Source organism: Echiichthys vipera (genome assembly GCF_963691815.1).
Source record: "Echiichthys vipera genome assembly, chromosome: 8".
In the NCBI taxonomy this organism is placed as follows: Eukaryota; Metazoa; Chordata; class Actinopteri; order Perciformes; family Trachinidae; genus Echiichthys; species Echiichthys vipera.
This window is the reverse complement of record NC_139833.1, coordinates 9,182,617-9,196,661: the sequence shown is the minus strand read 5'-3', so window position 1 is coordinate 9,196,661 and position 14,045 is coordinate 9,182,617. Positions and strand designations below refer to the sequence as shown.

General features: G+C 41.9%; 1 protein-coding gene across 6 annotated transcripts in view; it reads right to left on the bottom strand.

The window, feature by feature from the left end:
* Positions 1-3,467: 3,467 nt before the first annotated feature.
* Positions 3,468-14,045, bottom strand: part of map7d1a (MAP7 domain containing 1a) — a 39,666-nt gene continuing 29,088 nt past the window's right edge. For all 6 annotated transcript variants that reach the window (XM_083918043.1, XM_083918044.1, XM_083918046.1 and 3 more), the window contains 9 exons: positions 12,824-13,062; positions 11,524-11,806; positions 10,582-10,762; positions 9,484-9,588; positions 7,954-8,004; positions 7,783-7,843; positions 6,537-6,618; positions 5,938-6,176; positions 3,468-4,418 (listed from right to left, as the gene is read on the bottom strand). In XM_083918043.1, coding sequence (XP_083774169.1) covers positions 4,408-4,418; positions 5,938-6,176; positions 6,537-6,618; positions 7,783-7,843; positions 7,954-8,004; positions 9,484-9,588; positions 10,582-10,762; positions 11,524-11,806; positions 12,824-13,062 — 1,252 coding nt within the window. In that variant the 3' untranslated portion in view covers positions 3,468-4,407. The remainder of the gene's footprint in view (positions 4,419-5,937; positions 6,177-6,536; positions 6,619-7,782; positions 7,844-7,953; positions 8,005-9,483; positions 9,589-10,581; positions 10,763-11,523; positions 11,807-12,823; positions 13,063-14,045) is intronic.

The window sequence follows — 14,045 nt, the reverse complement described above, 5'->3', positions numbered from 1 at the left end:
TTATGCCATACTATACTATGACTTGTTGTGATATACTATACTATGACTTTTTCATGACTTTTTATGACATGCTATACTATGACTTTGTGTGATATACTATACTATGACCTTTTATGACCTACTATACTATGACTTTTTATGACATACTATACTATGACCTTTTATGACATACAATACTATGACTTTTTAATGACTATTTATGACATACTATACTATGACCTTTTATGACATACTATACTATGACCTTTTAAGACATACTATACTATGACCTTTTCATGACTTTTTATGACATACAATACTAAGACCTTTTTATGACATACTATATTATGACTATGATATGACCTTTTCATGACTTTATATGACTCGAATACTATGCTAATATTTTAATTTTACATTTTTTTATTAAGATTTTTCCAAAATATCATACTATGAAATTTTCATGACATACATTTAATATTATACTTGAACCATCTGCCACCATTTCAATATTTTAACGGAACGGTCACTGCGTCAGTCTGCGCCCACCTATTGTGTATTTGTCGTGGTGAAGATCCAATTTTGATTAGCAACACAGTTATTCAGGCCTACATTTTTCCATTGGTGTGAACAAAGGACTCTCAACTTTAATCACCACCAAGATGCACTCATAAAGTGAATACCTACTTGTCTAATAAATGTGTTCTCACTTTCTCTGAGCATGCTTTTATGCACATGCACCCAAAGAAATCATTGCATGCCTTCAGCTCACAAAAATGTAAATTAAGAGTGCATCACTAAGGTCAGACTCATTAAATACTTGAGGTTTGGAGGAACATCATACACTCAGGATGGACTTCATCAAAGAGTGCCCATACTCTTGGTTGTGACAACGATCCAACAGCTGCCTGTTTAGACTCAGCTGTTCCCTGTCCCCAGTGAAAACACTGATAGGATATGAGGCCTTGGGTTCTCTGTGCAACCCCTGAGGGTTAGCTCTGTGGTATCAAGGCCCTGTCTGGTGGGGGTCACTCCTAAATCGTGCCATCTCCCATTGAAATAGCTGAGAGGTTGCCCCTGCTCTGACAGCTCTGAGAGGGGGTGTTTCAAGAAACAGGCTTGCTGTGGGTGCTGGCCGCTCAGTGCCCTTTCCTTAATGCACTGCCATTTGAGAGCAGCTGTGTGAAACGAGCCTGTTGCTGAGCAGATAAAGACAGGTCAACGTGCGAGGGGGTGGGCGCATGAGCATAAACACTGAACAGAGGTTGGGCCATGGGCTTTGATGGTGGTGATGTATGCATAACTGTAGCTGTGGTGGTCTTATCCGGAGTGGGACTTCGTGTGTGTCTCAGTGCTCACTGCCCCCCATGTTAAAATTGAGGCGGAGCGGGCGCACTTGCCATTCTGAAACGTTTGCAAGATTCCTCACAGTCCTCAAGTGCAGAGATTTATGTCTGAAACAACAGTGTGCTTGTGTCCATGAGTAAGCTGCCTGCATACTCAATACATTAATATAGAGGTTTGACAACAGGCTCGTAAAATCCTCACACATGACAAGATGTGTTTAGTTCTTTTTAGTTTTTATATGACTCATAACAAGAAGTTATTCATCCTCACCCTGTGAGGAGAGTAAGAATAGAGCCACGAATAGTGACGCCCCCAATGCACCCATCAGCGCGCTTGCACAGAGATAATACACCCATCAATCAAAGTGACATGAACACAGGAGGGGGGCATTGCCATTCCAGCTAGCCAGACTACTCCAGGAATATCCGACTCACCACCACTAACTTTAAGTGGCAGGAAGCATCTTTATTCATTGACCAGTAGTAGCTTTTGGATCACCCTTCCCATCAACACTTCTACTCCTTCTTTTCTTTCATTTCTCATTCTGTGTTAATTTCTTCAGATACTTGGCACAACTCATGTAACTGTAGCTGTGCACTGACTCGCTGACACCTACCTAAAAATAGTCCCTACTAATCCACACGTCCCAGCTGTGAAGTACCACTCATTACCACGGTTTGACTAGCAAATCGACTGCATCCAAAACTACGGAAACATTATGAATTTAAAGTAAATGATTGCTCTTCTATAGTGTTGGTATTAAGATTTGCCTGTTAGCGCTTTCCATGTTGACACACTTTTGTATCAATCTTAAGATAAGGCATAGATCCAGAGAAATGTAATATGTTGTATATCACCTCCATGCTGCAGTGCTGCACCCCCTGGTGGGGTTTATGGCTTTCAACAGCATGTGAACAACTCTAGTAGCAAAGTACTGAACCAGTGAGATCATGTTGTCGAAACTTGCGCTTGTGTGTCAGCAGGGGTTACATCTTTCTCAAGGAAGCTTGGAAAGGCCTTTGGTTTTTGCAGGTTCAAACTGCGATATATGAGGTGTTGTCTTTGTATGTTTTGGTCCTAATGGTGCCCCATTATTTCATATTAGAGGAGGAAAAGCATTCAAAGCAGTGATGCAGTTTAAAGTTGGAAAATAAGTTTAGTACACCAGCAAATATTTTTATCAGCATTTGGCTGATTGAGCAGCCGTTTACAGAAGCAATAGCACTGTGAAAATGACACCGTAAGCGAGGAAAACTGCCATGTTTCATCGTGTTAATAGCTCTAAAAAATACAGTTCTCACTTACTTTAAATCTCCTGTAAATGCATGTTTGGTCTCCTCAATGATGAATCCTTGTTTTCCGTCTTTGGGTTATAGTATCATTTTGATGAAAACATTTCCCGTGAGAAGTTTGTTAGTTAAAACTGAGTGCATGCATTGCTCACAGCTTCCAACTGCATGGTGATCGAATCCCATGCATCCTGCTGGGAGTTACATGGTTGTTTGTGTTCGTCAAGTTAACAAACTGTAGTACCTCATTCTACTGGGCTCCACTAGTTTCATTTCACATCACAAGTGGCTATAAGTCATTTAAGTCACATAAATTGTGCATGATGATCGGCGTGGCATGACATAAATCGTGTTTGAAATGGCCTTCAGCTGCCTAGAAGGCTTGAAACAGTGTGCCAGGCCTCCTGCTGGCCACCAGTATATTGTGAAAGGGGCAGCGGATACAGAAGTATGAACCCCCTGTAGAGATTGTGTAAAAGGACCCCCAAACTAAAATGTACAGCTGAGCCAACTCACATGCCTTGTACATCAACTTTAAGGCCCACTTAAGTACCATCCCTAAATCTGTTTTCCCATAGTTGGCGAATTTCAGTTGGTATCATCCCTGGAAATGACAATATGATTGCGCCTCAGGAGTAAACAATTCCAACTATAGTACAAAATATTCCCACACTATATAAATTAATAACACATGATGATCCATTCATATGCCTGTTTCAGATGAATGAACCTGACCTTTTAACATTGAGATCCAACACCGAATTCAAAACATCTGTATCACTTTCTCTCTTCCGATAAATAACCCCTTAATTCATCAAATGCAATTATTCAAGACAAATAGATGAAGAGACCACAGACTGGACAGCTTGTCTTTAATAAGACTTAAGATGCTCCCACTGACCTTGAAACGCACATCAAAATAATTAGCATATACACACAGAAGCATTTCAAATACATATGGAATCTCAATGCAAATGAGAGACAACGTGGTCATGCTTGCACATGAGAGAAAAAAGCTTTAACTGTTTATTAGTGGAGTAAATCCCTGTTTGTAGGGATTTAACCTTAAATGACTTCTGGTTTCTTAATCGTGAAGGTTGCACACTCATTTTTACATCCAGTTCTGCGTACAATCAATCATAGCTGAGGTTTGAACAGACAGTAAGAAGCTGCTGCGTGTGAATTTGCATTCCAAATCCAGATTTTCAATTTAACTTTACAAAAACCGTTACAGGTAGCTTTTTTTTACAAACCAGGATGTATAATACCTGGGTTTCACTTAGAGGGTCTACTCGGAGCAGAGTAGCATAAAATGACTCCCTTTCATACAACTTTGATCCACAGATCCGTCCCTCCGTTGTCCATCACAGTTAATTTACATTATTCACAGAAATGTACCCAGTCTTTTATATTTCTCTTTCAGTTAAATAACTAAAGAACAAAGAAAACAAACACTTCAGCTTGTAATAATTACTCAGCTGTACTGTAATGTACAAAGGATGATACTGTTGAGTATTAAGGTGCATGGAATTGATGCCACAAAGATCTTTTGCAAATGTTAACGCTGATGCACCTGTGTTGCATGCAGCAACACCTTTCATCCTGTTTTGTCTTTTGCGTCCCGATGCTCGGCCGTCATCTTCTGTGGCCCACTTCATCTTCAGAGAGAAGTTATGTTTGCTTTTAGGGGCTTAGAAAAAGATTGCCACGGGTCAAAGGTTCCCCATGCGAGCGTTGGCAGGGCTGGGCAAAGGTCAGGGACCTAAGGCGACGAGCACTTCAACACTGGAACATGTCACAGGACCTCTGTGAGGGAGGCAGAGAGCAATCGGTTAAGGGTCAGCAGCAGTTGAGGATTAATCATCACAACACGCCCTCTTTGATATGAGTAATGACATGGTCTTCAAACTTCTGACCTGGTGACAATACTAAATGCGAAAGGATGCAGAACATGTTGCAGAAGGCGAGAACCCATTAATATTTACTGTCTTGTTTACATGGGGGCAATGGGAAGGCCTCAGGAGAAAGTCATTTTATGATCAAATGCAGCCATTGTGTAACACTGAATTATTTGACTGACAACGCCACATGCAAGTCCCAGAAGGGCCATACTCTCAGCAAGTATGAACATTCAAATAAACCCTGGGAGTATGCCTCAAAATAAATCGACGACCTATGAAATTACATTCAATCCGTCACGCATATCAATAAACCCTCATCCTAAATGTCCTGCCAGGTCAAAGGCGTCTCAAGTGACCAAAAAGTTCAAGAGTGAAAATGAAAGATGAGAATATCTTCTCTTTGTATGCGTGAAAGGCGAGAGGTGTTGTAAGATGAAGGAAGGTGAGTGTTCATTGAACTGTTATTTCAGGAAAGTTATCAGAGGGCTATTTAAGGTCATCAGCCTCCGTTTGCTAGTATTTCTGACTTACATAGTATTTCTGACTGCTGACTTATCTTCAGGCTAACAGGTGAAGGTTAAGATCTAGCAGAAGGGGAGAGTAGAGGGCTGCTGACGTTGCCGGTGGGAGGGAGTTGAGTGAGGAGTGATATGCGTCTTAATTGCTTTGGGGTCATGTTTCTAGCTCCTAGCAGTGAAGCACTTGTGGATAGGGTCTCCTCATCGCCTTGGCTATTCTAGGAATTCCTCACTGGGTGCAGGCCCAAGTCAGTGGGGCTGCTGAGTAAAAGCTGTCATCAGTATAAAGATACCCCGTTTCTCTTCACCATTCCCTAAGCTATTTCGTCCATAGCTCATCTCCACCCCCTTGGAGTGTAAATGGAGTGTCCATCTGACACCATCCTCTCCTCAGGGGGTACTTGCTCTCACTAAGAAGATGACCTGCATGTTAGATGAAGAACAAGTTCACGTTCATTGTCGATTAATGCCAAGGACAACAGTACTAACTCCGGTTCCTCGTAGCAGTCTTTTCCGGGTAATGTAAGCTTGGCCAAGTGTAAATTTGGCTCAGTGCAAATAAGCACACAAGCTTGTTGCAAATGAACCATGGCTCTGGATGCTGCTACAAAAAAGTGAATGAGAACATTAGCGCTCTTCGCTGAACCAGATTCTTGAACTAACTGACTCTAAATGTGGTTGTACTTGGGTATCTTTGGTTTTAATCTTATTTTTAAAATAAAATAAATTGTGTAGCATGTCATAAAAAGTAATATATGTGTCAAAATGTCATGTTGTCGTAAAAAAGTCAGTCATAGTACAGTATGGCATAAAAAGATATAGTTTAGTATGTCATAGAAAAAGTCATGTTTACTTTATGTCCAAGTCTTTGACATCAAAGTGTTGTGAAGCCGTTTGGAACTCTACCTGCAACGTGCTGAGGCTTCATGGGGCCTGCCTTTTTCATGAATGACTCCTCATTTTCAAACGTGAGGATTTGCTCGGTAGCCATACTGGTCTCCGACTTCTCCCGCGCTCCGTTGGTAGTGTTGCCATGATTCGCCAGATGGATGATATCTCCAAAATGGGCAGCGTCTCCTTTAGTGGACAGTCCGTTTTCAAGTCTCGTAGGCTGGACCCCATTGACCACTGGGACTGAGGCGCTGCTGGAGAGGGGAGATGCAAAGCAGAATGTGGTTTCAGTTATGATGGGTCGGAGTGACTCACAAATGAGTCATTCCACTGCCATCCAACAACAGGAGTCTTTAAAAATCTACCCCAATGAGCATAGTCGAATATAAAGAGTAAACATTTCAAGAAACCAAATCTCTCCCAGTGTTACAAATGTTTACTGTGGGTCTGAATCGTGTGGCTCCTTGTGTTTTCCGTTAAAGTTTACAACGTTGCAAGCGTCCTGGAGACTTGACTGATGAATTTTTCTGGCGCAGAGCTTTTATACTGTTCAGGGTGGTCTTAAATCAATATATGCACAAATAAACGTTCACATTCATAAACAGTAGTTTTACCTCTCTTTGATGTTGTTCTGCCCATTTTCTGTCTTATTGGGCAGGAGGTTGATCTCTGACTTTGGCTGATATTCAGCAGACGCTAAAGGACATAAAGGAAAACAGTCATTTACTCAGTGTACACCATGCATACCAACATGATCACACTGGTTCAGCATCCCTTTATGATCAACCACAGGATGACGAACACAATTACTGATAATCTGTAAACTGTGTCAGGCTAACTTTAATAGACAGGAAAAGGGGATGCCAAATTTTCCTGGGGGATCCATCCTCTGTAGCCCAGATCCCCTCTAACTCAGCTCTGCTGAGGACATGGCTGTGGTTGAAACAGATTTCCACACCCCTGACTAGAATGGAGGCACAGCTGCCAGGCCTCCGGCCACATCACTGGCTGGCTAATGTCTTCCTGCATTGGGGAATTTTGCCACAAACAGCATATCCCCCAGACCACATTAATCCCCTTCATCTTTCTCATCTACTGTACGTGACGTGGAAGCTCAGACAAGGAGACTGTGCAAGTTATATGCTTCTTAATATAGTTGTATTAAGAACGTATTCACCATAAGAAGTTCAAGAATTATGGATATGTATAAAGTAACATTACAAGTGACATTACATTACAAAAGTTAATGCCGGATAACTGCTGCAGGCTGTTGACATGAACCCACTCTTCCTCTCTTCTCCCTCAGTTCCACGACTTGGACAACAAGCAAGCACACATGGGTCCTATTGTGCAGAGAAGAACTCAAACTGCAGCTGTGCAGGATATGAGACAGGAGATATAATCTAATGACCCTTTTATACAAAATCCTCCGACTCACAGGGGAAATAAGAATGAAGGTAAAACAAAGTACCTCTGGTTTAGTGTGTTCTAACATTTGGACATTGTAAAAGAAGCAGAGGAGAGATGATGCAGGTTTGTGTCATTAAATATTAGCCTTAAGGTGGGATAAGTAAAATTAGGTTATCTACAATAACATCAGAGTCAGACATTGTCTAAAATCTACTATGTAGTTGATGTTGATTTGTTTCTTGAAGAGTTAGAAACCCATTTCTGAGTGAGTCCTGGCCACAGAGCATTCACTTTGTTTAAAATCCCTTCACGGATAACACATTACTGAGAAATCAGTTAAGACATTACTCTAAACGATTCCTCCAGATTAAAGTCTTGTAGTGGGTAGTGATTTTCCTCCATTACTTGAGGATGTTTTGCAAAAGTGGTTCAGCCTGATGTTCTGCTTACCTTTGCTGCTCTCTGCCTCTTTGTCATTGACGTTTGTGAGAGGGGCAGACTTTGTGTCTTTCTGTTAAGATAGGAGATAATTCCAGTCATTTTCAACTGAATCAACTGTAACGTATTATTCCAGTCAAGTTTTGACTCATTGTATTGGTTAAGATTGAACAGCAAATGTACCTTGTCACCTCCATCTGTCTTGCGTGTCCTCTTCATGATCTCGTCCAGACGCTGAGGAATGAAGGGAAGAAATAAAACTAAGCAAAATGCCCATAACAGAACCTATTTACTGTTTGTAGATTTGTCTAGCATTTTGTTATGAAAGACACCAAGGGATCAGGGCAGATGTGTTTATTCATGTTAAAAATAAAGATTTCCGGTTGTTAAAAATTGGGTTAGGTTTAGTTGGCTAGTCTGAGCCCACACACCTTGTCAGACTGTTTTGCTAGAAACAGACATTTCACATTCCACTGTTCATTGCTTCTCTTCACCGGTGGAAAGGGGTTTCCTGCCTCTCGTATGTAAGGGCCATTATGGTTGAAGTGAATGCACCGAGTCAAACTGAGGATCTTATGTCTCCAGGTGAAGGGCTGTGTCAATAATGATGAAGCAGCACTTGTGTATCCAGCTGGAACAACTGCGTAGGATGGTCGAACAGTGAACAGAAGGATAGAGAATAAAGTCTGCACTGTGCTAAAATACAAACCACTCCGTGTGGCTGATTTGTATGTGCAGAAGGCAGAAGATGCCAGATACGACCTTCATCTGAGGACACAGCCAGCCTGGGACAGTAAGACAGCAGCTGCCACTCATAAAAGTGAAGTATTTCTGAGGTCTAAGAATATTCATGGCTTTCCTGGGCCCTGGCTCAAAAACTTCTTCTGCCTGAGGAACTAAGATTATTTTTTGTCTAATAAGTTGCCCCACAAGACACTTGGACCACCTGTGCTGACTGATAACAAACTCCGCTTTGTTGAGGCGATAACAATAGTAGGCCAGTCAGTTTCAGTATTAGTCAGTCAGTAACAGCGTATTGTACAGTGTGACTGAGCAGTGAGGCTTCGGGGCTGAGGACATGCTGTTCTTGCGGGCTTATTCCAGCATGCAGCCAGGCTTGGGTTGGCTAAGCCAGACCTGGCACGCCTCGATAAGAGCCTTTCTCACATGGAGAGAAGATGAGGAGAGGGAAAGAAAGGCTGAGCTAGCAACACAGAGGCGTGAGCTTACTGGAGATATGGGTGGCATACTTGAGTAGATAGTCATGGTCACAGAACACACAGATGACTGACACGGGGGAGGTCTCCATTATTATTAGTGTTTATATATAGCTTCATGCTCAACACACAGTCTAAGCCCTATTAAATCATGGCATGCAGACAACCAATCCAGGATAAGCCAAAAACATCATTCATCTTGGTTTCAGGGACTCAACTCTCAAGCCTGCTTTTGTCATGTCCAAAGACCACAGTCAACATAGTACCCGAATATAATACCGCCACTGAGGGAGGAGAGCTTATTGGAAATTGACTACAGAATTAATTTAGTTAGTCTGAGTTATATACAGTTGAGTGTAAAGCTCGGACTTTTAAAATCTGATCTGAGAACTCAATTTCTTTTATCATTTAAAAAATGTGCATTCCTGTTTTGAAATGGGTGACTTCAAAATATGTCTGAAAGAACAATGATGGGATGACAGATGTATTGCCCTACCTTTTTCCTCTCCAGCCTCTCCTGCTCCTCCTTCTGGAAGTGTTTCTCCCTCTCCAGACGCTGCTTCTCCGCCTCGTCCCGGGCTTTAGCCTCAGCCTCTTCTTTCTGAAATGCACACAGGCGAGAATCCAACCACATTTTTAATGCTGGCAGATGGGGGAAAGAACTCAGCCAAAATAACATGCCTTTCTACGTAGCAAGGGTGTGGTTGCTCCCTGCAATTATTGTTTACAACCACAAAATGGATATTTTCCTGTACCTTAGAGCCAAAAAGATCTATTTTTGACATTTATAGCCTCGTGAGGCCCATTCAAAGTGAAATACAATACTTCAGCCTTTGTATAATTATATTGGATCACGTTTAACCACAAATGCTACTTCTGTAAAAGACCACAAGGGGGCGGCAACGCGTAAGCACTCGATAACACTTCCAGAGATAAGACTGTGCCAGCACTGATCATGTTACACGTCTAGAGGATAAACAAATACTGTCATCTGGAATAGTCACATTTCCTTTTTCAAAGGAAATCGGTTTCTTCTAATCAAGCATCGTTCCCCTCTACTTCTCCCTGGCAACATCGACAAACACAGACAGAGTCAATATCGCTCATAACGGTTATTTGTCAAACTGAAAACTAAAAAGGGTGCATCTACTGCAGCTACCAGCTCACCAGATTAAATTAATATTTGCCATTTAAAGGACAAGAGCATCCCATTGATGTAGAAAATACTGTATTGTGCCTTTGGACAAGCATGTTATCAAAGAGGGTCAGTGTGAGATGAGCAGCTGAGCTGAGACAGTAAACAAGTGGCAGTGGCAAACAAAGTTTATGATGTTTTTCTAAAACAGGGGAGTGTATATAAGTTTGTGGTGTGATGGGGAAAGTGCCTGGGAAGGATGTGAGGAGTGCACCTTTACTAGAAAGGCAGTAATAACTGTCACAGTGGTGCTTCAGGGTCCTTCATGGTCACTGCTATGGGCTCTAAGTATGTGCAAGTTAATTTCCAATCCTAGACCACATTAACACCCAACCTCCATTAACACCTTGACTTCCATTCCAACTTTCTCTGCATGCTGTGTGTTGACAGTTAATATACCTGTTTCTGCAGGCGTATGTTCTCCTCCTGCTCAGCTTTGGCTCTCTCCTCAGCCTCCTTCTCGTCCAGTAGGCGCTGGGCTTCGTCCCTCCTCCGCTGCTCCTCTGCCATGGCACGGGCCTCCTCCTCTCTAACTCTCCTTTCCTCTGCCTCCCTCGCTATTCTCTCCTCTCTCAGGATCCTAAAGAGTTTTGGCATAAAGCCGAGGGTAAGTATTTTGACAAAATCTAGTGCCAAACGCTTTGAAAAGCAGTCAGAAGTTTAAAATGTAAATGATTCCATTGACAGGACATTTCCTGTTTGGTTTCCCGCTGCTTGTGCTTCAGTGTCAACTCAGCAGAGATGATGTAAACTAAACTATTTACAGAGATGGAAACAACTGGAAGAATGAGTGCTAACGAGAGATCACATCAATTCCTGAGCTGTAAATAGTGACATGCTGTGGTCAGAATCACTCAACAGACTATCAAATTCTTAATGCTTCCACACATTGCAGCCAGTGTGCAGTGAAGTCTCATTTAGACATACATTGGCTACATGCGTCATCAGGGAGATTTATTTTGCACATACACCAATAAATCTTCATAAATAAAAAAAACAAAGACTTTTGAATAAACTATGTGCTATAATTCAGCATTAGTTCAAATGTCATTTGCATGTCTGAGGGTGACACTGCAAATGTGCCTTTTAATAATGGTTCCTCTAGTCCCCAATATGACCTTTAGTACAATTTTTGACAGGGGAAAAGAAAGCAATGGGTAGTTAAAAGACCAAACCCATAAGTGGAAACAAAGCTTGGGAATTACTGTCATTCAGCATGGAAACAGACGTGTTTAAAATTCCTCGCACAGTGAAAGACGGTGACAGATCTTTGACTATGCAAGGTCAACGCTGTGCTGACCGTCTCTGGTTGTGTTTACAGGCATATTAAACTCCTCTGACCTCTCCTTCTCCTCCTGTTCGCGCCGCTCCTGCTCGTCCCTCTCCCTCTGCTCTCTGGCCTGTCGACGGTTCTCTGCCAGGATGCGAGCCGCCTCCTCTTGGTTGTTGGTGCCTGCCATGGGCTTGGCTGATGGAGAAGGTGTAGGTGATGAGGCGGGGACACTAGGAGCTGACTGGAGCGGCTCAGGTGAGGGGGAGGCTGCATTGGTCGCAACTGGCGTGCTAGACGCATGAGGTGAGGCTGAGGCTGAGGCTACTGTGATGGCAGGAACCACAGGGGAACCTAAAACATGGAAAACAAGTGTTAAGGATGGCAAATAACACACAGATACTTTGTTGTGTAAATATTTCATGTGATTATTTATGCTTTCCTATGAAAAATGACTTTTAAAATGGTGCATATGGATCATCATCAACCGCAGCCTTTTCTCTTCACATGCACTGTGAAACATTCTGTCCTCAGCAAATGGAAACTGTAAACGGACTAAGAACTTGGTAATTACACGATCAAGGTTGATTAGTGCAGCCTCTTAGTGCTGTGTGTGAGAAGACACAGAGCACAAAGCCGTGTGTGGCTCACTCAGTACATTTCCTCTGTTTTCATAGCTAATTAAGCCTGATGGTAATCTTTGCTTATTGCTTCTTCAGAGACACGGATACAGATTTTCCAGAGGCTTTTTCATTTTTTCCATTAGATCCATTCTTCTGGCCAGTCACAGGAAGAGACAAAGCCAGACACTGAAAAACTATTTGGGTAGAACATAAAAATAAAAGAAAACCCAGTACGACTCACACATGGATTGAAGCCATCTAAAATCCAATCCAAATGACAAGTTGCAACAATACACAAGATTATTGTGCAGTATACTGTTCTACAAAAATTATAATCACATGTACTGAAGGTCTAGCTGTACTTGCTAGCTTGTTCCAAGCTTTCAACTACTTTTTATGATTTTTGTCAGAAACTCTTCCGACATATTTCACAGTTTCAAATGAGACAACTCTATCTACTGATGAAGCTTGTGAGATGCAGTTGAAAAGCTCTGAAAAAAGCTTTAAATCTTGAATTAAGACAAAAAAAAGGTCTACACTGTCATTATCATTATTGCTAGGGAAAAGGTTGATATTGACTTACGTCACTCTGCAGAAAATAGAAACCGATTGAACTTAATTTTTACCTAAAGAAGAACCTGAAACATCAGAAAATATTACTCCCAGTAATAGTAATATTTCATAAACTTTCAACTTTTCGATGCAGACCAGTCAGAAATAATCACCATCACCACTTTTTTGTACTCACTCCTTCTCTGTTCAGGAGTTGCAGGCCTGCGAGGCACCTTCACTCTCTCAAGGGGGACGGGGGAGGATGTGCGGTGGTCTATCCTGGCAGGGGTCCTGGCTCTTCTGGGTCGTCCTTTAGGAGTCGACGGGCTTCCACATGTGGATGGAGGCTTGGGGGAGGCAGCAGGGCTAGGCGAGGCAGTTCTGACCTTGGGTGTGGCTGGGGATGACGGCCGTGGTCTTGATAAAGGACTGGGACTGTAAGAAAGGAAAATACAGGGGTAAAATAAAAAGGCGTGGGAGATGTATCACGTATTCTAATGAATTTTTTGCACCAGTTTGGATACATTGGTCTTTTGACCTGGGCTGAAATATGAGTTTGAAACCCAGACATATGTCCTGGAGAAACCTGACTTCAGCAAACAGGTTCATAGCAGACATAGTTCTCAAACATTACATCATCACCCTTAAAGCGCATAATCGGTCAGCATCCAGGCTTTACACAGACAATGCAACACTTGGAGGGGAAACATCCATTATGCTGAAGAAGATTTTTTTTTTCCTTTAGGCCTCTGGCACTGACAGCTTGGCTAAGCTCTTTGTTGTATTTTTGTTGAGTCAAAAGAAGTTTTTTTTATCAATTCCATCCCTTCTGTCATGGATGTCATTTTTTCAGTGTCCTGGGGATACAAGCGGAAATGACCACTCATCCTAGGATCTTTCACTTGATGTCTGGGCTCAAACAGTGCATGAAATATGCAGTCATTATAATGCAGACGTAAACATGGTCTACCTGGCTAACACAGCTCTTGACCAAAACAAGCTGTGGGTCAAAGGGGGACGTGAGGTAAACCTTGTTTACAATACTGTTTTAGTAAAAATGTCTGTCTAAATATCAAAACAGATTACAGATTATCATGCGTCTGATTATTCAAATGGTTATCAGGGGATGTAACGTAAATCTATCATCTTTTTAAGTGGAGAAAGTAGCTTTAAATGATGTACCTTATATGGTTCAGTTGCCTTGTACACATTTGCTGCATTCAGTTGTTGATCTGCCTATTTTTTGCCGCAATTAAACATTATGTACTGTACATAAAATGTCAAAAAATCTAGTTCTATTCGAATTTCCCAGCCGGGAAAATGGCATCTCCAAATGCCTTGTTCTGTAAAGGCAACAGTCCAAACTTCAAAGACATTCAATTAACAAAATGGAAAAGACTCGCAAATCCTCACATGTG